The sequence below is a fragment of the Leptodactylus fuscus genome, chromosome 11, assembly GCF_031893055.1.
Source record: "Leptodactylus fuscus isolate aLepFus1 chromosome 11, aLepFus1.hap2, whole genome shotgun sequence".
NCBI lineage: Eukaryota > Metazoa > Chordata > Amphibia > Anura > Leptodactylidae > Leptodactylus > Leptodactylus fuscus.
Window position 1 is genome coordinate 61,236,090 of NC_134275.1, and position 27,322 is coordinate 61,263,411.

Sequence of the window (27,322 nt, forward strand, 5' to 3'; positions counted from 1 at the left end):
TATATAGTAAAATAAGAAAGTTCTCCATGTTATGTACCCCTGAATGTAGTCAACCCGGCCAGTCAGACAAATGTAGTATTATGGAATGGCGATATAGATAAATGGCTATCTACATAATACTTGGAAAGCTTGAGACCACCAGTAGCTGACTTTTTTGATATTGGAGGGAGATTCTGGGCAAGGGACATGCACCTCCATGATGAGTTGAATACAATGGTGAAGCAGGGTGACCGCTATTCAGTCCCTCTCTCTGCCCCCGGTGTCTCGAGAGCCGTAGACGTGGTGTAGTGACATCTCTTGCATCACACCTGCTGCTCCCTGAAACCTCCGGTAGCAGACACAACAGAGAACAATAAGGATTCTGGGCAAGGGACATCCACCTCCATGATGAGTTGAATACAATGGTGAAGCAGGGTGACCGCTATTCAGTCGCTCTCTCTGCTCCCGGTGTCTCGAGAGCCGTAGACATGGTGTAGTGATATCACTTACATCACACCTGCTGCTCCCTGAAACCACCAGTACCAGACACAACAGAGAACAATAGGGATTCTGGGCAAGGGACATCCACCTCCATGATGAGTTGAATACAATGGTGAAGCAGGGTGACCGCTATTCATTCCCTCTCTCTGCTCCCAGTGTCTCGAGAGCCGTAGATATGGTGTAGTGATATCACTTACATCGCACCTGCTGCTCCCTGAAACCACCAGTACCAGACACAACAAAGAACAATAGGGATTCTGGGCAAGGGACATCCACCTCCATGATGAGTTGAATACAATGGTGAAGCAGGGTGACCGCTATTCAGTTCCTCTCTCTGCTCCCGGTGTCTCGAGAGCCGTAGACGTAGTGTAGTGACATCACTTACATCACACCTGCTGCTCCCTGAAACCACCGATAGCAGACACAACAGAGAACAATTGGGATTCTGGGCAAGGGGCATCCACCTCCATGATGTCCATATGCCCTAATAGAGGAGACAACCTGCAAGATGTTGAAAGCCATCCCCCTTCCTCAGTAGGATTGACATTAAGTCTCAGGATAGGTCTTTGTTCATGTGCCTTTCTTTATGTTCTAGATCTTTGCGGTCCTCGCAGTGTATTGTGAAGTTTTATATAAGTGTTATATTGAACATAGTTTAATACCAATGTTGATGCCTCATTTTTTCAGTAGTGTATGTTTTTTCATTAGTGTACGGTATATTATATGGCACTGACTGTATTGCATAGTCATCACATCACCCATGGTTCTGGTGACTTCTTGACAGGAAACAGGACAATAGTTTCTAAGCTTGTGAAATCCCATATTGTGAAATGCCATATTGTGCTTCCTGAGGTACAGTCTATGTACGCTGCAACCTGATATTTTGCACTCATGCCAGGACTGGATAGTGTCCCTATAATAGGGGTTTACCTAGACCTTGCAGAGGTCTGGTCCAGAATTTCGCTGCAATCAATACAGTAACCTGTTAGTGTGAAGTGACCTTTGTGTACCTGTTATATTTCCCCCAAAAGCTAAGGGCAGGGTCCTAGACACCTACACAGACAGGGTCCTTACAAGCTGAGTGGCAACCCCTGTGTCAACCGGAGCTCTGCTTGGTGTCTCCATGGGACGGCAACTCCAAAACTATCTGAAGAAGCCATTACCACTCTCACGTAATACCATTTACTAGATCTTAGTATTAGGGAATGAGTATTCCTAGGAATACTCGTTCCCAGTTATTGCCTGGTGTAACCAAGACAAAGATTAGCCGAGAAATGAGAATTTTTTTCTGCTAATCTTTTATTTAAGACTTCACTCTCGACACACATCTCCATGTGAAAACTTGGCGAGTGCTTCAGACAATACACAAACTGTATAGGAGCGAAAAATTGTACTAAATAACAATCAGTCCTCTCCATACAGTTTCCAATGGCCGATGAGCACCGATAAACCATAAATCTCCCTTTGTAAAAGTAACTTAAATTCTAAGTTTATAGGAAGTTATGTCTTAAGTAACATAGAGTTACCTTTCAGTTTTTGTTTCTGGGGTTGGAGACCAAAGAAACTTCCTGCCCTCGAGTGACTTCAGTTGTGGAGATCTAAGAGAAGGAAAAAGAAAGTTTCAATACGAATGAGAACTCTTAAACAAGTTTTAGGCTAAAGACTCATGTTCAGGTTTACTGATACAGTTTTCAAAGCCAATATCGGGTGGCTACATATTTAATCTACCGGTAAGCCAAATGCAAAGTCACGTTGAACATTTTGGAATAGAAATATTCGGTTTTCTTCTAGCCAATGTCTCTCAAGAATGAGTCCCTAATATGGCATTTCAAGCCTTTTACAATAGTCAGTGACTACTTCATACAGGGCTTTACTCCATAGCTTTGGACATGAAATGTGGCGACCATAATTCTGGTAACTGTTGAGCGTAAGAATTTCTTACATTGGGCTGGGGATTTCATCTCTCTCATCTTCTGAGTTCTGTTGTATCCAACTCTTGTCCTTCTTATACGTCGTGCGCACTTTCATCTGTTTTAGGATGTTCTGCCTGTCCGATTCTGAAGCACTCATCTCGTCTGAAATAAAGACAACACTGTTACAGCTTCATCTATCAAAAAGACCATATTGGCAAAGTAAAGGTGGCCATATAGGCAAAGTAATGCCATGCTGGAAAAATAAAGATGGCCATACATGGGAGGACATCATTTCAAATGGTGGTGGAATATCTTTACATCTTTAGATCTCTAGATCACACTTGCCAACTCTTCCGAAACATCCAGTAGGCTCCGACAAAAAGATGTCACCTCCCGTCATCCCGGAAGAGTGGACAAGTCTCCTGGGCCTGGCAGAATGCTCCAACATCTGCCAGACTTTCGATCACAATAAATGCTAGGTGCTCACTTTATGTGCCTTTCACATTACAAAAAAAGGGTGTGACTGGCACATTTTGTGTCTATTCAACAAAAAGGTTCATGTCATGCCCACAAAGAGGTCAAAGTTTTAGTAACTTATGAAGATTTCCAAACATGCGTCACATGCCAGTTCTTCTGGAAGGCAAATTCTGAAGGTTGTCCATTATGCCCTGGATACCAGTGGAGGTGTTAGGTTTTGCTAAAGCTTTTCTGACACTTGACCTGATGGGTCTGAACGTTACATCAGACAGATCCATTCTAGGAGTAGTAAAATTGGATTTATTGAATGTTCAAGGTCTATAGATGGGAAGACCAATGTACATTAAATCACTTGTATGCTCATAGAAAACCAGATGACTACAATTAGGTGCCCATGCACTTGCGTTAGCTGGTTGTATGACAGCTTTTCCTAGTGTGGGGAAGTTAGCTCGGTAGAAGCAGTGGTGCGGACCCAAACAGTCAAGACAGGGACACAAAATATGCAGAGAAAAACAGGAAAATAAATAAACCTTGACTTCAGACACAAAATGAGCAAAACAAAATACAAAATACAGCCTTAACTTTAAGCAACAACAAAATAAAAACTTGCCTGCCTGAGCAACTAACTAAACAGAATGGATAACCTAACTATACATGTGGCTTACTACCAGCCACATGAACAAAACAGGAGCAATATTATCTCACCGGACTCAGGGTTACAGGACAGAACCATACACCTCCTTTCACCCCATGGAACTGCCCTGCAATGCAGGATCTGCAGCCTTTTCTGGCCCAGTAATGAGCCCAGGATCTACACCTGGACTGAGGTCTACTCCAGATCTACCCTGGACCACACATATGTCAGAAACCTGGGGCTGATATATCTGGACTCCAGTACTCTGCCGGTCACCTTCTCATACTACGTATTGTTAGAGTAGTTCAATTGATGTGTATTCTTATTGGTACACACAGCAGTCCAGCAGTCATTTTGTATCCTCTACTCCATATTCAAGTTAGCTAACCCACATCTGAACCTTTGTGCTGGTTAGTTAGCCAAGATACCAGATGTCCAGTTTGTTTTGTTGTTCTTTGGTTTCTTGGAAATCAAGAAAGAACTGCCAACGGTTATCATTTTCAGACCAATTAGCAGACCAATGATGGATGCCAGATGTAGGGAAAAAGTTCCAGAATTTCTTGATCACATACTAAAAGAATGTATTTTTGGCCAGGTTATGCATGACGCCTGACCAGTCTGTCAGTACATGATTGGACAATTTAGGATTGTTGACAATAACTGTATTGGTGGAATTTTGATCTAATCTGATTGGTTCATTTCCGATATACTTTTGGATTGGTTAATTCTCAATGACAATACTTACTATAAAATAAACTGATTCTGGGCAGAACTTTGCAGAGCTCTGTCCGGACGCACAGAAATTTAACTCGTGTGTGTCTGTCTTTAATATCTGATTATATGGTCTACCTGGTCGGTCCTGGGGTAAGGTAAATGACAACGCTAACAACTTGGTGGAGGATGCGGGCAGCTGCAGGATTTAGCATCACTACGGTCAGATATATATGTAAGCCGCATGGCATGTGTTAGGTCAAAGAGTCAGGCCTGAAGCCCTTGTACCTGTTCCAGGGATTGCAGATTGAGTATATACAGTTACTAAAGGTGATATGGTATGGGTATGTGCTTGTGTGTAGTTGTTTCCCTTCAGGATGGCTTGGGGCATATCTGGTGAAGAAAACCACCACAAACGGGACTGATGTAGTGTAAGTAAGATCCCCGAGACCACCAAAGTGATAATGGAATTTACCATACGGGTAATAAAGAAAATGTATACCATGGGGATATAACAAGTGTGTCTTACCCCCATGCTGTTCCCAGAGTATTGGGAAGTATTTATTGGTTGTTGCATTTGTATTCTCTGTAAGGCACATTCATGACAGGAGAAATTAGCCTTAGCCCTAGATTTGGATTGTATTGTTCATAATTGTCCCAGATGTAGTCTGATGTCCTGACTATGTGATGAATCATTAATAGCATATGATTAATGTATATTTTCAGTTTCCCTTTCCCGCCAGATTCTAGTTTTCCATGATAGCTTCAAATCAGACATTCTGACATGACAGAATATGTAGGGATATGCATAAGAATCTCCCATAGATTCCTAACCGTGGTCTCAGCTCTATTCCAGATTCTGACTCATTGGAGGAGACTCATTCTCTACAGCCAGGAGATTGGGTTACTGTGAGGCGACACATCAGGAGACCCTTGGTGGATCCGCGGTTCGATGGTCCATTCCAGGTCCAGCTGACCATATCCACCTCAGTGAAACTGATGGGAAGCCGACTTGGATTCAGGCCTCACATTACAGCCGATTCCTCAATCATGAGTCTTAAAGATTCTCTGATTTCTTATTCAATGTTATGTTTTTGTTTATGTTTTAGGTCAGAACATATGACACTTATGATGACAGGCAGATAAAGTAAACTATTAATACTAGTATCTGGTATATAAAGCTGTTAGTTCTAGACACTAGTCAGCATGTTATGATATTATGATATTACTTGACTACAGCTCAAGAAGACTTATGTCAGATTGTGGCCCCAGCGTGTTGTCATTACATTGATGCCCAAGGTATGCTTAGGGTTGCCCATAATTTACTAGAGAGATTGAAGGAAGAGTTCAGAGAGAGTCATTCAGAAAAAGATGCCCCTGGCCAGGATGGCTATTCTGGCTATTCCAGTTAATTGGTTCAGGGGACCAGGAGGATATTTATACTGCAGTTTGTGCTTAGACTTGACTTGATGATTTAAAATAGAGCACTAAAGTCTAATTGTTTTTCAGATAAAGTTAAGATTGGACCAACTTTTGCACAAAGCTCCAATGTCCATTCCATGATGATATTGATGATCCGAAAATGTACATGTACTCCTTGCGGAAAAGAGGCTCTAGGTGACCTGTCCAACTGCATATATTGTGGGACAAAGTTCGAAACAGCCACAGCCTGCTAAGAAGAAGCCTTTCTGCCATATTGATATATATGTTGTTCATCTTGTAGCATACTCATTATTACAGTTAGGGCAGAAGTAAAGGAGAATGCTCCCTCTAGTTTGTATCTTTTTGTCCTTTTCTTACACAAGGTCCTGTGGATCAAATCTGATTCAAGGTAGAAGGATAGAGGTGGTGGGACCATCCGGATGGATGCTAGCATCCCTCAATCTGTGGAATTAGTATTCACACACTTTGAGTATGTAGGGTGGTTCTGTTTTGCTATCCATGAGAGAAAGGGAGGTAGTTAGGAAATATGGGCCTTGTATGAAAATGATAAAAAGAGGGGAGTTGTTAGAGTAGTTCAATTGATGTGTATTCTTATTGGTACACACAGCAGTCCAGCAGTCATTTTGTATCCTCTACTCCATATTCAAGTTAGCTAACCCACATCTGAACCTTTGTGCTGGTTAGTTAGCCAAGATACCAGATGTCCAGTTTGTTTTGTTGTTCTTTGGTTTCTTGGAAATCAGGAAAGAACTGCCAACGGTTATCATTTTCAGACCAATTAGCAGACCAATGATGGATGCCAGATGTAGGGAAAAAGTTCCAGAATTTCTTGATCACATACTAAAAGAATGTATTTTTGGCCAGGTTATGCATGACGCCTGACCAGTCTGTCAGTACATGATTGGACAATTTAGGATTGTTGACAATAACTGTATTGGTGGAATTTTGATCTAATCTGATTGGTTCATTTCCGATATACTTTTGGATTGGTTAATTCTCAATGACAATACTTACTATAAAATAAACTGATTCTGGGCAGAACTTTGCAGAGCTCTGTCCGGACGCACAGAAATTTAACTCGTGTGTGTCTGTCTTTAATATCTGATTATATGGTCTACCTGGTCGGTCCTGGGGTAAGGTAAATGACAACGCTAACAGTATCCACACACATGCAAACTTGGCTCAGTCAAGCAAGTACAATATGTATTATCAATGGGGAGTATAATACACAAATTTAGCATGCTGATTCATGTTGAAATATATCATCATTGACACTTGACATTAACTGTTGTTGGTGGGGAAAGCCGACACACCTCATAAGTTTAAGATAGTTGGGAATTGCTAATAATAACATTATATTAAGATATTGAAATGGCTGCAATTTCCTAGTGTGCTATTTGAATTGGTTTTAAGCCTGAGTGTTACTTTTGATAGAAAGTCTTATTGTCTTCCATATGTCAATATAATGATAACTTGTCAGACCTGTCCGTCTCATCAGAACATCTTGATCTTAGAATTAATAGCTCAGTAACAATGGGTGCAGCTGATCTGGTAGAGTCCAAAGGCAAACCCTTTTCCATATCCAATTCCAAAATCCTAATCCAAAAATGGTGATACCTTGGCAATGGAGGCAGTGATTCACAAAATGAAAACACTGTGTGATTTAGGTGACCCTAACCTGCCGGGCTGGGTTGATATACTGGGTTCTGGCGACTCATTTAAATAATGGAGCCATGTAAGCATGGAAATAGTGAAAAATCATTATGTACATTGACCAAAAGGTAAACCAGTATTGGCCATAATAGGTTATAACCCAATGGTCTGTGCTTTGGCCATTTTTGGGTGACAACACAATGTGCCACTGACACTTTTCACGTGAACTTTCGGACACTTAAGTTCCAATTCCAAAACCACATGGGACAAGCCAGGTTTTTCCAAGAAATGACCAATTTGTTGGAATTTTTTTGAAAAATTGGGATAACTCAGTCAAGTTTGGGACAGTTGGCAGAGAAAAAGATTCAACACACATAATATACTACATAGAAACTTGTGTGACTCCATTGTCCAACGCTACACAGTTGGTACACCTCAAGGCATGGACTATGAGCGGAAATGACCTGGTCATCCATTTCTCTTTACTTTTCGTATGACAAAGGTATAAAGGTCCTTTTTATTGGCCTCTGATTCTCCACTTCCCACTGTTACGATGCCAAGTATCCTTTGATGTGGGATGTTGAATAATCAAACGTTCCAGACAATAGGACAATAAGAATTTTCCATCAATGGTCTGTCGTACCCAACCTCGCACCATTTCACCTACACATCCATACATCATACATCAGTATTCCTCTCATTTACTATGACTTGACTTCCTATCCCATCTTCTTAGGTTGAATCATTGAGTTATTTCCAGCAGTTTTATGAATGAATGAATCAGACAATTTACCCATTATTATGTAACGACAACTTTTCACTTAATCCGTCTCAATTCATCCATTGTCTATTTTTATTTGTCGAGTACGATCTTGACACACCATCATTGATGTCAGTTTTTTTTTGCTTCCTGTGTAATATGAGCCAAAGGCCACAACACAAAACTATAGAAAAAATTAATCTAAATTTAGTAAAAATTTCTAAGGTAGAGGAGACCATCACAAGGAACACAAAAAGTTGTGATCAATTACAAAAACACACACAAAGAGTCAGTGGGTAAGTGTACTGAGAGTCTTGAGGAACGTACTTAAGATATTGTACTTGGCTTGATCTGTGTTTGCCAACAGATGAATTGGGGACAGTTGTGAAGGCGCATTTCTTGAAGGATGGCCCAGTTGTCATCATAGTCTTCAAGGAGTTGTCAGAACTGACTAAATTGACCATGTAGATTCCTTTCAATGAAGCAGTTGCGGAGACGCAATAGTACAAAGACCGAAATCAAAGCTACATAAAAACTACCTTGTGTAACGCTTATGCAAACATGGACTAATATTAGATAGCATTGTATTATGTGTGTCTGAGCAGACAATTATTATAATGGATTAAGAAGTCTAGACCTCTTGTTTTTACCTTTGAACTTGTTTTTATAGCGGTACTTTCATATTGTTTTACTAGAAGTCTCTTACATGAAGCTATGAGATCTGCCAAGCAGGAAGTTCCATTATAAATGGATGGCGCTACACAGTGACGAGGATAACGTCATAGACCAGAGCAATGGAGTAATAACGTATCTTCACATCTGTGCCATAATGTCAGTTGTTCTGGTTCGTCAAGACAATAAACACATGGGCCGGTAAAACAGTGGACATCAATGGTGCTGGACGGACTCCATTGACAGGATCTGTTGGGTGTCCATTCATTTAAACTTCCGGCACTTTTTCAACGAACGATTTTCAGCGGTCACTGTGACGCGACTTTGGCGCTGATGTGAACTCAGCCATAAAGGGTGTTTCCAAGACCCCATCTGTCTTAGATACTGATAACATATTCACAGGATTGGTCATCAGTATCTGATCGTTGGGGGTCTGACACCCAGACCCTGCACCAATCTGAATCAGGAGGTGAGTACAAGTCGTCATGTGACATTGTCATTGGTGTAATAGACAACAGGTAGGTGCACTAGTGATATATGAGAATCCCATACTTAACCCACTATAACGCTCCAGAAACAATACTCTATACATTGTACATTACCACAACTACACAAACCACATTGTATCACTTCCACATAATACTTGTATGGTTTGGCACCAGATGGCTTTGTTATATTATCCCATCGGTCTGAGGTGTGTATGACAAATATTAGTGCACCCATTGTTGTCAGTCCTTAAATCTACTATATATAACTGAGGCTGGCATGATATGGGTGAGGCTGGATGTTGCCATCCACGGACGTCATTCCTTTTGCAGGAATTTTCTAGGACTCCTATGAACAACACGTAATCCTTGAGCAAACAGAGGAATGAATATAAAACATTGTCTCATTTGCTGACGGTGCAACATTTCACATAAGGCAAAGAAGATCAGCTGTCATGTGACAAGGGAAACCGTACACCTTTAATCTCCTATATAAACCAGTTGGGACAAACCCCGGATGTTGGCCATTGCAGATCAGACATTCATTTTGTTGTCCAGCTAAAGTTTAAGATCTACCATGACTTAAAGGAGTCACCAGGGAACTCAATGCCCCCCAGTCGCAGTGCATTGTAGGGGATGTTATGCTGAGCACTATCATTCCTATAGATAGTCCAACAGATGCCTCAGTTCCGTGAAAAAAAAAAAGTTTTATCAAATGCAAATGCGGCTCAGTCCTACCCTTGACTTCTTTGACCCCATCCAGTCCCTTTGTGGTCCCACACGGTGCCCACCTCTGTGTAACATACAGTAATGAAGCCTCCTTAGTGTCCTGACACCGTTTAATGCCCCAAACAAACTATAATGCCCATATAGTATATAGCTGACTTAATGCCCCATACAGTGTAATTCTCCTATGGTGTCCCAATACAGTATAATGCCCCCCATGGTGCCCCCACACCACCGTAGTCCCCATAAAGAATAATGGCACTGCCCTTCACAATACAATGCCCCATTATTGCTCCCACACAGTATAATGCCATCATAAAGGCCTCCCACAGGATATACTGCCCCCTTATGCCAATTTAGAAAGAAAAAAAACTAATACCGTATATACTCGAGTATAAGCCGACCCGAATATAAGCCAAGGCCCCTAATTTTACCACAAAAAAACTGGGAAAACTTATTGACTCGAGTATAAGCCGAGGGGGGGAAATGCAGCAGCTACTGGAAAATTTCAAAAATTAAAATGGTCGGAGTTTTTGGGTGCTGTAGTTGCTGGGTGCTGGGGAAGGGGAGGGGGTGTTCTGGTTGTCTGTCTGCCCCTTCCCTGAGCTTGAGGACTGGTTCCCCCTCCCCCCACTTGGAATTCAGTCTGGCTGAATATTGGGTATCTGCAGTGCTCCTATTAACCCCTTCCCGACGGAACAGGAGCACTGCAGATCCCCTATATTCAGTAGACCGGGCACTTTCAGACACAGGGATACCTAATGCGTATAATGTGTTTCACAGAAATTTTCAACTTTTATATGTATTCTAAGGAAAGGAGGGATTTAGAACTTTTATTTACTTTATTTTTTTATTATATTTTTGTAAATCTTTTTTCCCCACTATTTTATGGGAGATTCTATACATTACTATTGCGGCTGGCCATAGACCCTCCTACCAAAAAAAAAAAAAATAATAATTTATTTTTTTTTGCTGACTCGAGTATAAGCCGAGGGTGACTTTTTCAGCACAAAAACTGTGCTGAAAAATTCAGCTTATATTCGAGTATATACAGTACTTCTCCATTTTCCTGCGGCTGAGAGCCATGACCGTTGTGTATAATTATATTCTATATGCAGAATATGTTCTATCGTTCTACTATGGGTCTACAGAGGAATTTCAACAAGTAGCAGAGCGGAATACGTTTCGTTTCCTACATTCTGATAACTTTCAGCTATAACTCAGCAGGTTTAACTGCAGTCCTAAGGAAATTCACCCATAGTACATCAGGATGACATGCATTGAAGAACATTCTGAGAAAGATTAGAAGAGATTACATGACCAGCCCTACAACTCCTTCTCCAAAAAAAGAGCTGTAAAGCCAGGTAAACAATACGACACATCATAGCCACCACTATCTTAGTGGTATTAGGACATCTAATAGAACTGTCTGCTAATATATAGGAATATTGTCTTATTATTGAGGCCAGTTGCTACAGTAAAAAGCAGTTCTTGTTCTGGATTTTTGGTTTTAACCGAACCTTTCAACAAACTTTGCATAAACCAATAGTACAGTGTATGTACATGATAAATACTATTTCTGGCCATTACATGATTTATATTTTGCATTAAGCAGTTTTAGCAGCTCTTTAAGTGTAAGTTGCCCCTGAGTTTTTGGGTAGAGTCTAGCTGCTACGATGTGTGTCATACACTGCACACAGAATGTAGAGGAGAATCTTTACATCTAACTTTCTTACTCAGAAGCAGCAAGATCATATAGGAGATTATATAAGTACTGGTCTGTTTTGATGTGAATAAAGCACTTGGGGTGAATTAGAAACTTCCAATTCAGCCTCAGAAACCACTGGTCTCTCTCTCTTTCTCTCTCAGATCCTACTCACTACACTCCCATCTCTGTGGATTTCTATGTGAAACTATAATCTGATACCTCTGCTAGTGGCAACCCTTTTTGCTAGCAATGCACAGGGGTTGTCCTGGAATTTGTAATTTATGGCCTATTCTTAGGATAAGCCATAAATATTTGAAGGGTAGGGGGGAAAGTGGTGACAGGCAGCCCCCATACATATCAGCTTGTACAGGGGAACTTACATTGTCTGTGCTTTATACAAGATGGCGTCGGAAGCAGATTGCATCAAGCCCTATATAGTGGCCAGGCGCTGATACTGCAGCTCAGTTCCCCTTGAAGTAAATGGTATCTGAGCTGCAGTATTGGTGCCCAGTCACTATAGAGAGACTGGAGCCAACTGGTGTATAGTATGCCCTGCATAGCTGATCCGTGCATGGGCCACCTGTTGGCATCCAACCGATCACATATATACGGCCTATTCATAAATTACAAATTTCCGGACAACCGCCTTAAGCAGAGATTTCTGAGTGAATGTCAGTTTAGGAGATAGAGGGAAGCAGAAAAAGAACTAGATAAGAGGAAAAAGAAGCATTTTTCTCTTATCTCCCTATATTATAAAAATGAATTTCTGTCTGTCTGTCTGTCTGTCTGTGCTCTAATGCGAACCAAACGACTGGACCGATCTTCACCAAATTTGGTACAGAGATACGTCAGGTATCCGGGAAGGTTTAAGACGAGACTCCAACTCACTCGGACGTACCGTTGCTGAGATACAGCATTTCAAACACAGTGCCCCCCCCTTAGCCAATACAAACCTGCAAGACTTTCACTCATATTCCAACTGCAATACACATGGTCACTCTACATGCACAATACAACACTGATATCCAACTTGAGATACACGCATCAGAGGATTAGATACACAGATCAGCAAACAGTATCACACTCCAGAAGATTAGATACACGCGTCTGCACACAGTCCCACAAACCAGAGGATTAAATACGCACTTCTGCACACAGTTCCACACACTGAAGGATTTGATACGTGCGTCTGCACACAGTTCCACATGCCGAAGGATTAGATACACGCGTCTGCACAAAGTACCACACCCCGGGGGATTGGATACATGCGTCTGCACACAGTCCCACAAACCAGAGGATTACATACGCGCTTCTGCACACAGTTCCACACACTGAAGGATTTGATACGTGCGTTTGCACACAGTTCCACATGCCGAAGGATTAGATACACGCGTCTGCACAAAGTACCACACCCCGGGGGATTAGATACATGCGTCTGCACACAGTACCACATGCCAAAGGATTGGATACACGCATCTGCACACAGTTCCACGCACCAGAGCATAAGATTTGCACGTCTGCACACAGTACCACATGTCGTCGGATTAGATACGCGCGTCTACACACAGTTCCACACTCCAGAGGATTAGATACGCGCGTCTGCAGACAGTTGTACACGCCATAGGATTAGATACACGTGTCTACACACAGTTCCACACACCAGAGCATAAGATATGCACATCTGCACATAGTACCACATGCCGCAGGATTAGATATGTGTGTCTACACACAGTTCCCCACGCTGTAGGATTAGATACGTGCCTCTTCACACAATACCACACAGGGGAGGATTAGATACGTGTGTCTGCACACAGTACCACACTTTGGAGGATTAGATACATGCCTCTGCACACAGTACCACAAGTCAGAGAATTAGATGTGTGTCTCAGCACACAGTACCACACGGGGGAGGATTAGATACGCTCATCTGCACATAGTACCACATGCCAGAGGATTAGATACGCACATCTGCACACAGTACCACACAGGAGAGGATTAGATACGCACATCTGCACACAGTACCACACGCCATAGGATTAGATACGCGCGTCTACACACAGTTCCACACGCAATAGGATTAGATACACGCCTCTTCACACAATACCACACAGGGGAGGATTATATACGTGTGCCTGATTACAGTACCACACTTTGGAGGATTAGATACATGCCTCTGCACACAGTACCACAAGCCAGAGAATTAGTTGTGCATCTCAGCACACATTACCACACAGGGAGGATTAGATACGTTCGTCTGCACACAGTACCCCACGCCAGAGGATTAGATATACGCGTCTGCACACAGTAACACATGCCGTAGGATTAGATATGTGTGTCTACACACAGTTCCACATGCCGCAGGATTAGATACGTGCCTCTTAACACAATACCACACAGGTGAGGATTAGATACGTGTGTCTGCACACAGTACCACAAGCCAGAGAATTAGATACGTGTCTAAGCACACAGTACAACACGGGGAGGATTAGATATGTGCGTCTGCACAAAGTACCACATGCCTCAGGATTAGATATGTGCCTCTTCACACAATACCACACAGGGGAGGATTAGATACGTGTGTCTGCACACAGTACCACACTTTGGAGGATTAGATATATGCCTCTGCACACAGTACCACAAGCCAGAGAATTAGATACGCGTCTCAGCACACAGTACCACACTGGGGAGGATTAGATACGCGCATCTGCACAAAGTACCTCACGCCAGAGGATTAGATACACCTGTCTGCACACGGTACCACAACGCCAGAAGATTAGATACGCGCATCAGCACATAGTACCACATGCCGTAAGATTAGATATGCACGTCTGCACACAGTTTCACTTACCGGAGGATTAGATACGTGCCTCTTAACACAATGCCACACAGGGGAGGATTAGATACACACATCTGCACACAGTACCACACGCCGGAGGATTAGATATGTGCATTTGCAAACAGTACCACACCAACAAGGATTAGATACTTGAGTCTAAACACAGTACTACACGGGGAAGGATTAGATACAGCTTTACTCCAGGTATCCATAACAACTGATCACAGGTTTTTCACTGATATCCAAAATGAGATACACACAATCACATGACGCTTATGGACATACACACAAACCACATACAAAATACACCAGTGCAAAATCGGACATTTCTTATGGGGCCACTACACAAACATAAAATGTAATATACCCGTGCGAAGCCGGGTCCTCCCTCTAGTAAGATATATTAATAAGTTTCCTACATTCATTTGTACTATTTATTTTTTTTTAAAAGTGACTGTATAAGATTTTATTGCAAAAGAAGTTAAGTTGCAGTAGAAAACAACCAAAGCTACCATTGATGGAAATTAGAAGTAGGTCGGTATTACATATAGTATTCAATCACTTATAGAGGAAATGCAAATTAAACGTTCAGTATTAGGAGAAAATGTATTCTATTCTATTCTATTCTATTCTATGTCACAAACTGTGATTGATTTCTACCAAGTTTACAGACTGTGTACATAGACCATGTGGTAGCCCATGCAAGGAGAACTTCATACATCATACATCTACTGCCGGTGGGTTTATAAGACAGATGCTAAAATATCCAGTACACGTGACACAACACAGGTCCGACCCTCCAGCAATTTGGCAACACAGGTGTAACTCTAACTATAGGACTTGGATTCTTCTAAAAAATAGCTTGACAAGATCGAGCCTGTTCCTATGAAGTCAGTATCAGCAAATGTGTCCTTTACGCCCAGAAATAGATATTCAGTAGCCAATGTAAATGCAGTCTTACTATTAGTGCCTATGCTTAGATGATGGATTGCTCCTGTAACAAGTACTGGCTCATATGTTGTAATATTTACTACCTGCAATAGTCTGCAACATAGTCTGGACCTTGTGACTACCAGGATAGCTGACTTAAATACATAGAAATTCAAGAAGTCACAATCTGATCTCATTGGATCTCATGGTTTATATTCAAGGCACAATCTGATTGGTTGTTAACTTGTTATGGCTAAGTTTTTTTCTCTCCCATGCATATCAACTTTCCCCTTAGGGGTAGGGCAACGTTCTTGGTGCCTTAGGCAGTGGAATCGGAATGTCATGGTCTAGACCTAGGTCCCTGACATTTGGCATGTTGCTGTTGAATGAACCCTTCCCCCAATCCCTAACTGTTATGAATTTGCTGCAAGCAATCGCCTAATTGGTGGCAGATATCTTGCTGGACAATATAGAGCAACTTAAACAAGGTACCTGTAATGCAACACTGCTCCATTTTGCAATGTCTAAGGCTACCTCAAGGTATTCACCAGAGACTGCCACCAGGTAGGATAGACTTGGTGGCTCAGAGCCCAGGTTGCAACTACAGACCAATGTGTAAGATAATGGATGCAGATGGAGGCTAAGGATCAAACCAGAAAACCTATAGCAGGCAAAGAGAAGAATACACAAGTCGAGGTCAAACCAAGAGAATATAGAATATCCAAACGAGTCCAGATCAGGGTCGAGTCTCAGAGGGTATGAATAAAGCAAAATCAGCAAAATGTAGGTTAACCAGTAGAGTAAGTCAAAATCAGTAACCAGGAATCAGCAGAAAACAGTATAAGTCCTGAGAACACAGAGTCAGAATACTATGTAATCACAGGCAGAGAAGCAGTGACAGAGCCAGGTGTAAATACCCTGCCTCAGGTCTGGATTGGAGGATGAGGCAGCACCATGATTGGCACCTTGTCTGGAAGCTCTGACTGGCAAGACCCAGCCAAGTTTGACTGGCAGACATGGCAACCTTAAAGGGACAGCAGTGAGCAGAGAGTTAGACTGAAATGGAGGAATCATCAAGAAGTCATTATAACCCTTTACAATACAGGGTTCAGGCAGGGGTGGAAAAAATACTGCAGAGTATGAACACTTTCAAAAATAGAAGTGTTAATAGTGTCAATATTTGGTGTAACCTTTGCCCTTTTTCTTCCCTTAATTCTCTGTACTTTTGCAGACAGTTTTGAATTACCTCGGCAGGGAGGTTGTTTCCACCATATTGGAGAACTAAGCCCAGACTTTGTGTGGACGTAGGCTAGTCCAATCCTTCTGTCTCTTCATGTAATCCAAGACAGACTGGATGATGTTGCAATCAGGGCTCTGCGGGGACCGTATCATCACTTCCAGGACTCCTCCTCCAAAGGGCAAAGGTCACACCGAATATTGATTGTTTTTTTATCTATTCACTTTATTAATTGATAAATATAAACCATTAACTATTAACCATTTCTATTTTTGAAAAAATTCTTAATTTGCAGTATTACCCCCCACCCATCTGCCTAAAACTTTTACATGGAGCTGTTGATATGTTTGTGCGTGTATGTGTGTCTATCTGTCTGTGTAATACTTATTTTATGAAGATTGTTGCTAATGTGATGAACTAACAAGACGGGACACGTTATAGAGCTCACATTACATATTCCAATTGCCTGGTAGATTGCCGGGGAGATTCATATTTAGGAAGACATAATTACTTTTAATTATAAATTGAGCAAACACTCATTTGACAGATATGTTATTGAGAGGCGTACATTGGGCCTTGTTCAGAGTTCAGAGACTGGTTGGCAGAAACAAGCTGCGACATCATCTCATCAAAAAGACTGGGTTGTTAGGCAGTGTGTGCCTAGGAACCAGATTATGGGAAATATATGCAACATCTGGTCTATAGTCTCTCACTCTGCCAAACTAGTATCCCTACACTGTGCTGACGAGATCCAACAGATGGAAACAGCGCTGTCCACAGCTGGGAATCTGTTCATTTTGGAATAGAACTACTAGTTTGGTAATAATCCCCAAATTATGTTATTAGGCTTATTGAAAAAGTTATGCATGATGTTAAGGGGACCGTCCTAAGAGACAGCGAACAGAGGCACTGTTTTACTAATTACATCCTGGAAAACAGATTTGCATATATTTCCCATAATCCCCCAGTGGAGCGGAAATGGTTTGTAAGTCTCCATACACCTGCAAAGGAGTGTTATTAGTAACCAGATTGTCAGACATGATAGCTGCTCCAACCATAAAGTCTTTTTTAGGCAAATTCGCATGTACCGCTTCTTTTAGGGTCTCATCAAAAAAAAAGAACTGTGGCAAGATCTGGAAAAAATCATGAAATTATTTCAGTAATATTAGAATTTCAGTGTTAGGCCCAATTCACATCTGTGCTCGGGTTTCCATTCGGGGGTAATGAAACCTATCCTTACCTAAGCAAACCCGCGGACTCCTTAGACTATAATGGGGTCCGTGTGGTTTCCACTTGGTTTCCGCACGAAAAATGCAGAGAGAAAAGTGCTATTTGCAGGACTTTTCTCTGCACATATTTCATATGGATAGGCGAACAGAATGGCCCGAACTCAGATGTGAATGTATGTATATATGTATGTATATATATTTTTCAATATAATTGAATTCTATAAAAGAATAATCGGATATAATAATTCTATGTAGGTAAGTGTTGATCAATAACCTGCTCCAGGTGTTACGTTCCAACTATAATGCTAAATCCAAAAGAAGAGATCATTGACATGTGACAAATGACTGGGTGGTGACCCAAGTAGGACACTTATATCTGGACTGATTTAGAAACCGATACTTGAGAAGACTGTATGAGAAAGAAGCCTAAATTAAGATTATGGGAAGAGATACAAGCATCTGCTTCATTGATCTCCGTCAATCAATTGGTGGCACAATGGGTACGTGAAGGCACGACTGCCTAGAGCACACCTTATTCCAACATACTAACTTCTTGAAGATGTTTTCCTTGGTTGGATTGAAACCTAGGACTCTAGTGCTGCAAGGATACAGGGCTAACCACTGATCCACCAGGCTGACCAGGCCATAGCATAGCATACCAATCCAACCCAGACCATACGATAGCATACCAACCCAACCCAGAAGATACCATAGCATAGCATACCAACCCAACCCAGAAGATACCATAGCATAGCATACCAACCCAACCCAGAAGATACCATTGCTTTTGTCTATTTGCAAGTGACCTCTATACCTCTAGTATACAACATTAACTGGTCTACACCTACATGTACAAAGTGGAGAGGTGAAGAAAAAGGAAGCTATCTTATATTTTAGTTCTCAATCCTTCTTGAAACTGTGACCCAAAGACGGACCTAACAATAATAAGTCTCAGGGACAATGTTGTCTACATACCCAAGAAATCAGTAGCAGAGTTATTAAATGCTTCCTACAGATTATCCAATTTTATTTGCAACAATTTCCCCTTTAGCGTGAACTAAAACCTACCACAACCTTTTTTTGATAAGGGCGTGACAGCTTCTAGTTAATTCCTCTGCGGGGGTGTGGTGCAACAACATAGTTTCTTGTCAGTCTGTTTGCCACCCCAATCCCTGTATAACCTGCCCGACAGCATTTTCCTTGGCTGAGAAGAAACCTCATAAAATACAGTAGTTTTAAATTCCTGCGGATATTGTGTAGACACTACAGGCATCGAAACGTTCAAGCGTTGCGCCTGTCACTGAAGGCACTTACTTGTGTTTTGTGGCACATTAGTAGATAATAAGTGATACATATCTGTCAGTGAAAAATACTTTATGTTGACACGTTGGATGCCTCAATGCATTTTATGGAGTCAATATGATATATTACAGCATAACCAAGGGGGTTGTTCCTCTGAACAGAAAAATGGCATAACCCCGATAACCCCGATAAATAAATAAATAGTGTAAATAGTGATGATGTCATGGAATGGATGTAAAAATGGACAGTGACCGTTCAGAATTACCATAAAGGTTCATTGAATTTAAAGGGATGTTGCAAGTAATTGTTTCCCTTGCAGAGACTTGACAGCATACTCACCTCTCTGTCCAGCTGGGGATCCACATAGGACTCTCTGTTTGGGTCCATGGTCTTCCTGATCATCCGCCAATCATTGGTCAAGCAGTGACCTCCGCCTAGTCACAGATTGGCTATGGGCAGAAGATCAAGAAATGCCAAGGACCGAACTAAGACTCTTCGCTGGATCCCTGGCCGAAGAGAGAGGTGAGTGTACACAATTGTTATCTTAAACCTCTGCAGGGAAAAAAATTACTTGGAATCCCCATTTAACGTGCAAATGGTTATCCTACAACCTGTCTTATTATACGGCATAAAAAATTTGATCAAATATAATAGTTTACAGTACATACAATAGTTCTAGTGTAAACCCAGTAGAGTAGCCAAAGTGTCAGAGTATCCTCTGGTGGACCTAGGCTGTACGGTAATGGTCACCCAAATTTGAAGGGCACTATGGTCTATTTCCTGGGTCTTGTTGTAGAGTATCATGTTATCTAGTGGGCTCAAGAAACCCCAGTCGAACCTTGTCCAAATCTATATCTTAGGCCTCATGTGCTTACAAAGCCACGACCTTATGACTCTGTAGTACTCTTTGTGAGAAGCAGAGCTTAAAGAAATAATTATTCAGCGATCGGTCCTGCTCAGCGATTGACAGCCTTCTCTATATCCATGAGCCTATAGAGCCATATGTAGCACCGCCCACTGGACTCCAAGCCCCAGAATGTGCAAAGGTTTATGTGACTAAATTCTATAACTTGCTGCCCAAAGATCAGATGTGTTCACCCTTCAAGGTATCCATACGCAATGTCATTCATTTTGGTGGTACCAGTTGACTACCTTATGTATATGGGGGTATGCCCGCTCACCCCTGACAAATGACATAAGGGAATTTTAACTATCCCGATCCTTTGCTCTCATAAATATAAGCCATCATCATAGGCATCTGGTAGTCGCTTGCACCCCTCTACCTGTTGAGAGCACATGCAAGCTTGGCCGTATATAGGGGAGTCTGGAAGAACACCTATTACCCAAATGGCAACTATTACAGATATATAATCAACTTTAGTAACAGATCTGGACACAAATCCATCTGTGCTATGGCATGTAAGTCCAATCACACCTCCAAAAATGATAATTCACTCTTTATCCAACCTCTACTAGTATCCCTACACTGTGCTGATGAGGTCCAACAGATGGAAACAGCTCTGTCCACAGCTGGGAATCTGTTCCTTTTGGAATAGAACTACTAGTTTGGTAATAATCCCCACATTATGTTATTAGGATTATCTGACCTCCATCTCATACCAGACCAGATACTGGGTGACCTTCTCACCAACAGGTACTATATGACTCACGGAGACAAAATCTCTTCTGTAACCAAAAAAGAATGAGGATATGTAAATTATTACCACATGTAATATCTATCAATCACTTCTAATAATAACCTTCAGAGGGTAGAAGTCTGTGGCACAAATAGCGATGGCATGCACTAATGGAATATGAAGGTGAATGAGAGTTTTGTAACAGGTGCCTCATAGTCCGAATAGGTCAGCCTTGCGTGGTGATTGTGACTGGCAGCTCCAGACTGCGCAGTGTTGGGTAGAGGAACGTAAGATATTATAGGGGACTGAACTACACACAGATCAAGTGACGGATACATGTGGTATCACAGGTCTAAGAAGAAGCAACACTCACCGGATTCTGCTGACCTGTGGGGGTCCCCAATAACCAGATATTGAGGACCTGTCCAAAGAATAAGTCTTCAATATATAAACCCCTCCAAAGGTCCATGATTTATCCTCTTTGTGGACATTGCTTAGCTATGTCTTCAAGGAAGTCTTACTGGCCATGGTCAACAATATGGCTACCAGTAGGGTTGTCATCAAGATTTCCACGATCCCTGAAGTTCATGTACAGTAGATATATTATCAATTCCATAACCAATCCCATAGTTGACCTCTACGGTAAGTAAAGTTAGCCTATATTTCTTTCTTGTTACTTGTATAGCGGCAACATATTCCATAACTCTGTATACTGACCCAGTCCATGCGCCATTGGGTTTATACTCTAACAGGGTTTATTCATCGGAGGCCAACTAAACCTGTGTTCTAGTGGGGGAGAAACCCAGGACAAGAACATACAATCTCCATGATCTGACTATGGTTGACCCTGGAGCTTATTTGCAGGTGACAGATTTTAGAGATTCCCTTGAAATAACACATAAATGCAGATTATGGTCAGATCTGGTCTATGCTGTACATGACTGACCACGAGTCTATCTTGTGCAATGATATGTAAATGGGAAGCAGAATACACCCCTGGGACACGGCTCTGCAAACATATAAAGCACTTGACATGTTTGACAATGACCTCAAGACAAGTATCTGATATCAGCTCAGTCCTGTATGGGCTACAACTGTGCTGTATAAAGTGATGTGTGTACAGGCGGCTATAGGCACATGAAGATCTTCTGCATTTACAAGGCGACAGAAGGAAGAAAACGTGTTGAAAAATGTTTAGGAAACTCTTCCAGTTGTGCATTAATAACATAGACTGGCTTATCTGGGTCACACAGGCCAAAATTACAGTTTCTAGCAGTGCAAAACTACAACTCTCAGCAAGCCCTGGATGCCATAGTGCAGGCTGTACATACTGGCATTACTGCCGACTTCAACCAGCTTCAAACTAGTGTTAGCAACGCACAGCGACGTACAAAGTAACCATGGGACCCGCAGCAAAACTTGTAATGGCACCCCTATGCGTCATGGCCAACTTGGCAAGTTCTGAACTTGAAAATCTACAATTATTTTGGTCTATTTTACGTACAAAGATAAGCACATAGTTATTGTAAAGTACCAGGAAAATGATAACAGAAATGTCACGGTACAGGGATAATACACACAGTGATGTCACAGTACAGGGATAATACACACAGTGATGTCACAGTACAGAGATAATATACACAGTGATGTCACAGTACAGGGATAATACACATAGTGATGTCACAGTACAGAGATAATACACACAGAGATGTCACAGTACAGGAATAATACACACAGTGATGTCACAGTACAGGATAATACACACAGTGATGTCACAGTACAGGATAATACACACAGTGATGTCACAGTACAGAGATAATACACACAGTGATGTCACAGTACAGGAATAATATACACAGTGATGTCACAGTACAGAGATAATACACAGTGATGTCACAGTACAGAGATAATACACACAGTGATGTCACAGTACAGAGATAATACACACAGTGATGTCACAGTACAGGGATAATACACACAGTGATGTCACAGTACAGGGATAATACACACAGTGATGTCACAGTACAGGTATAATATACACAGTGATGTCACAGTACAGGAATAATACACACAGTGATGTCACAGTACAGAGATAATACACACAGTGATGTCACAGTACAGAGATAATACACAGTGATGTCACAGTACAGAGATAATACACACAGTGATGTCACAGTACAGAGATAATACACACAGTGATGTCACAGTACAGGGATAATACACACAGTGATGTCACAGTAAAAGGGATAATACACACAGTGATGTCACAGTACAGGGATAATACACATAGTGATGTCACAGTACAGGGATAATATACACAGTGATGTCACAGTACAGGGATAATATACACAGTGATGTCACAGTACAGGATAATACACACAGTGATGTCACAGTACAGAGATAATACACAGTGATGTCACAGTACAGGGATAATACACACAGTGATGTCACAGTACAGGGATAATACACACAGTGATGTCACAGTACAGGGATAATACACACAGTGATGTCACAGTACAGGATAATACACACAGTGATGTCACAGTACAGGGATAATACACACAGTGATGTCACAGTACAGGATAATACACACAGTGATGTCACAGTACAGAGCTAATACACACAGTGATGTCACAGTACAGGGATAATATACACAGTGATGTCACAGTACAGAGATAATACACAGTGATGTCACAGTACAGAGATAATACACACAGTGATGTCACAGTACAGAGATAATACACACAGTGATGTCACAGTACAGGGATAATACACACAGTGATGTCACAGTACAGGGATAATACACACAGTGATGTCACAGTACAGGTATAATATACACAGTGATGTCACAGTACAGGAATAATACACACAGTGATGTCACAGTACAGAGATAATACACACAGTGATGTCACAGTACAGGGATAATACACACAGTGATGTCACAGTACAGGGATAATACACACAGTGATGTCACAGTACAGGGATAATACACACAGTGATGTCACAGTACAGGATAATACACACAGTGATGTCACAGTACAGAGATAATACACACAGTGATGTCACAGTACAGAGATAATACACACAGTGATGTCACAGTACAGGATAATACACACAGTGATGTCACAGTACAGGGATAATACACACAGTGATGTCACAGTACAGTGACAATACACACAGTGATGTCACAGTACAGGATAATACACACAGTGATGTCACAGTACAGAGATAATACACACAGTGATGTCACAATACAGGGATAATACACACAGTGATGTCACAGTACAGGGATAATACACACAGTGATGTCACAGTACAGGGATAATACACACAGTGATGTCACAGTACAGGATAATACACACAGTGATGTCACAGTAAAAGGGATAATACACACAGTGATGTCACAGTACAGGGATAATACACACAGTGATGTCACAGTACAGGATAATACACACAGTGATGTCACAGTAAAAGGGATAATACACACAGTGATGTCACAGTAAAAGGGATAATACACACAGATCTCACAGTACTAGAATATTGTGTGCAGTGATGTCACAATACCAGGATAATGTGCATAGTGATGTCACCGCACAGGGATAATATCCACTATGACATCATACAGGGATAATGCATATACAAAAAAAAATCACTGTGCACACTGTGACATCACAGCATATGAAGAAAGTAATTATAATAATGTCCCATATAGGCATTAAGATGTTCTAGTAAAGGAATGGAGACACATTGAGTTTTCCACATCCCCTTCCATCAATCATAGTTATCCCATATTGTACCCCAGCGTCAGTGGAATTGCCCCCCTTAGTTGTTGGTCCCCATAGTAGCTGCTATGTCTGATACCCCGGTAGTCAGGCCTGCGCTGCCACATATGAAGAAAGAACAAGCACTCTGCAGTCAGAAAATATGCGAACAGTGAATGAAATTGTCTTCTAGGTAACGCGTTTCACGCCGTCGTTCTTCATCATTGCTATGACTAAACTGGAGCCTTGGGTGCGTTGCCTGGAATGAAACCTTCTCTTGTGTTATAATTTAATGCCACGAATAAGAACTGGGGCTCAGAATGTGTCTAGAAGAGACGAGGGTGGGGAAATGTATTGGGGTATTTTTACCTCTCACCTCCGCACACCTGCATGGGGAGTAGAATAAACAAGTGTAGGGGGCTGACTACATGTTTCTTCCATTACCGCCCCATCTGACTGTACCCTGAGGGGATCACTAAGGATATAGGAAATAACCAGGCACCTATATAAACCATTACATCATACTTATGGTATTACAAACTATAGGACCTCAATTAAATATTTACCCCCTGGTTAAATACATTGAACCAAATATACTTGTAAGATAATGTTATTCTACGTCTCCGAGGTAAATGATCTGTATTTCTGGTCTGTCGGCTTCTAGCCATGGTTTGTCCAAGCGTTTCTACAGAGCAACATGTAGGATCCTGCTCTAGATAGAAGAAGCAATAAAACATCTACTTACAGAACACACTAGAGAAGGAATCCCTAGGATAGGCCTATAATCTAGAATCTACTGATGAAGGCCTGGACTGGCAGCTGAAACGTTGGCTATTGTAAGCATCAATTACAGATTTATGGCCAAACTTTGGATGAACTCTACAGTGTTGTGCTTTGACCGCTATGCTATTATCGCGCTCTTTGAGTAATGCCATAGTTTATCATCCTTAATGTCATAGTTTTATCACGCTTCATGCAAATTAAAAGCTACCAACACATATTACAGAAACCTCATATATTGGGACGATGACTGATGAACATGGTGACATCAGATGTATGGAACACTAGCCAAGCGTAGGTCAAGATGACCAATGAAACCCACTTAAAGTCTACACCAATGTGATCTCATGATATTTACTCAATGGTTAGCTCAGTCTAAGTTCCTTCCATTTTATGAGAAGTAGCCCTTTGGCCTCCATTGGGTGATAGACATCACTTTTGCTATATGTACAGTATACAATGTGATATCTGTTTACTTACAACCTAGTTATGCCATTGTTAATCTATATAGAGACATAAGTCAGAGCCTTCCCAATGTAGACTACGGATGAAAGGCTCAGATATGGTGCAACAGACATAGTAACATAGTAGATAAGATTGGAAGAAGACACAGGTCCATCAAGTCCAATTTATATTCCTTAAGTGTTGACAATGGTATAAAAACCCATATGGCTGGTGCCAGTTGCCCCATATCAGTATAAAACTTGTCAACTACAAAAATCTACTAGCCATAAATTGTAATATTTTTGCATGAAACCTCACTACTCCTTGTACAATGAACCCTCACAACAGTGTGCATTGGGCTTAAATGACAACAATTGTATGTACATTTATGGATGGTTGGTGAGCCTGTTGTCGCCCATGTCATGTCATATACAGAGAATACACCAGGACTATTAGCTGACACACACTCCTACTACAAGATAATGACTGTGCAGAGGTATTGTCTTCATTTGGCGTTGTTACAGTAACATACACTTATCTTGTGTAGGCCTCTTGAAGGCCCAACATTTGGGTACTTAGATGTTGCCAAAGAGAGAAGACTATGTACATGTTCCTAGAGAACTTGGTCTACACTTGGAACAGTCATAAACAGGTAGATGTTTCAAAAAGAGTTAATACATTACCTATTGTTACCTTCCCCAGTAGACAAAGGGGTTCAAAAGCAATACAGACCATGTTTATACACTACTGGTTTTAGCTAGATCTTTTATAAAATACTTCAGAGTAAGAACGGTTTCAGAAAGAAATGAAGTGAATTAAGAAAACAGAAATCTAAATCACATCAATATTTGGTGTGACCTTTGTCCTTCCATCAATTCATCTTGGTACTTGTAGACAGTTTTTGAAGGAACTTGGCAGGGAGAACTAAGAACAGATCTTCCATGGATGTAGGCTTGCTCCAATCCTTCTGTCTCTTCATGTCATCTCAGACAGACTGGATGATGTGGAGATCAGGGCTCTGTGGGGGCCGTCTCATCACTTCCAGGACTCCTCCTCCAAAGAGCAAAGGTCACATCAAATATTGATGGAATTTAGATGTCTCTTTTGTTAATTTGTTTGCATTTTGTGACTATTAACTCTTCTATTTCAGATGACATTCTTACTTTGCAGTATTCTTTCCCCACTTGCCTTAACACTTTTGCACAGTACTGTATATCACACAGTGTTCAATAAGAAAACCTGTATACTGAATGAGACGAAATACAGTGGAATGAGATACCTGGCAATAATAGACTATTGATGTATATGCGTCACTTTCTCCAGAACATTCATATTTCACTAGTCATGGATATCACGTCATGTTTTCCTCCTGTTGACAGGCCTCTCCTTAGCGTCTGTCATGCTAGTACTATTCAATGCAAATGAAGGGGAGGATACCAATGAGAGGTTATATCATTGTGCTAATTGTAATGGTAATGTCATGATAAAATTTATTTGATGTATT

General features: G+C 41.3%; 1 protein-coding gene across 1 annotated transcript in view; it reads right to left on the reverse strand.

Annotated features, from left to right (window-relative positions):
• ZNF185 (zinc finger protein 185 with LIM domain) overlaps positions 1 to 27,322 on the reverse strand; it is a 78,116-nt gene that overhangs the window by 43,206 nt on the left and 7,588 nt on the right. Inside the window, exons 2-3 of the mRNA XM_075260897.1 lie at positions 2,423 to 2,555; positions 2,007 to 2,078 (exon numbers count right to left, since the gene is read on the reverse strand). Of these exons, the coding sequence (XP_075116998.1) occupies positions 2,007 to 2,078; positions 2,423 to 2,550 (200 nt within the window). The 5' untranslated portion in view covers positions 2,551 to 2,555. The remainder of the gene's footprint in view (positions 1 to 2,006; positions 2,079 to 2,422; positions 2,556 to 27,322) is intronic.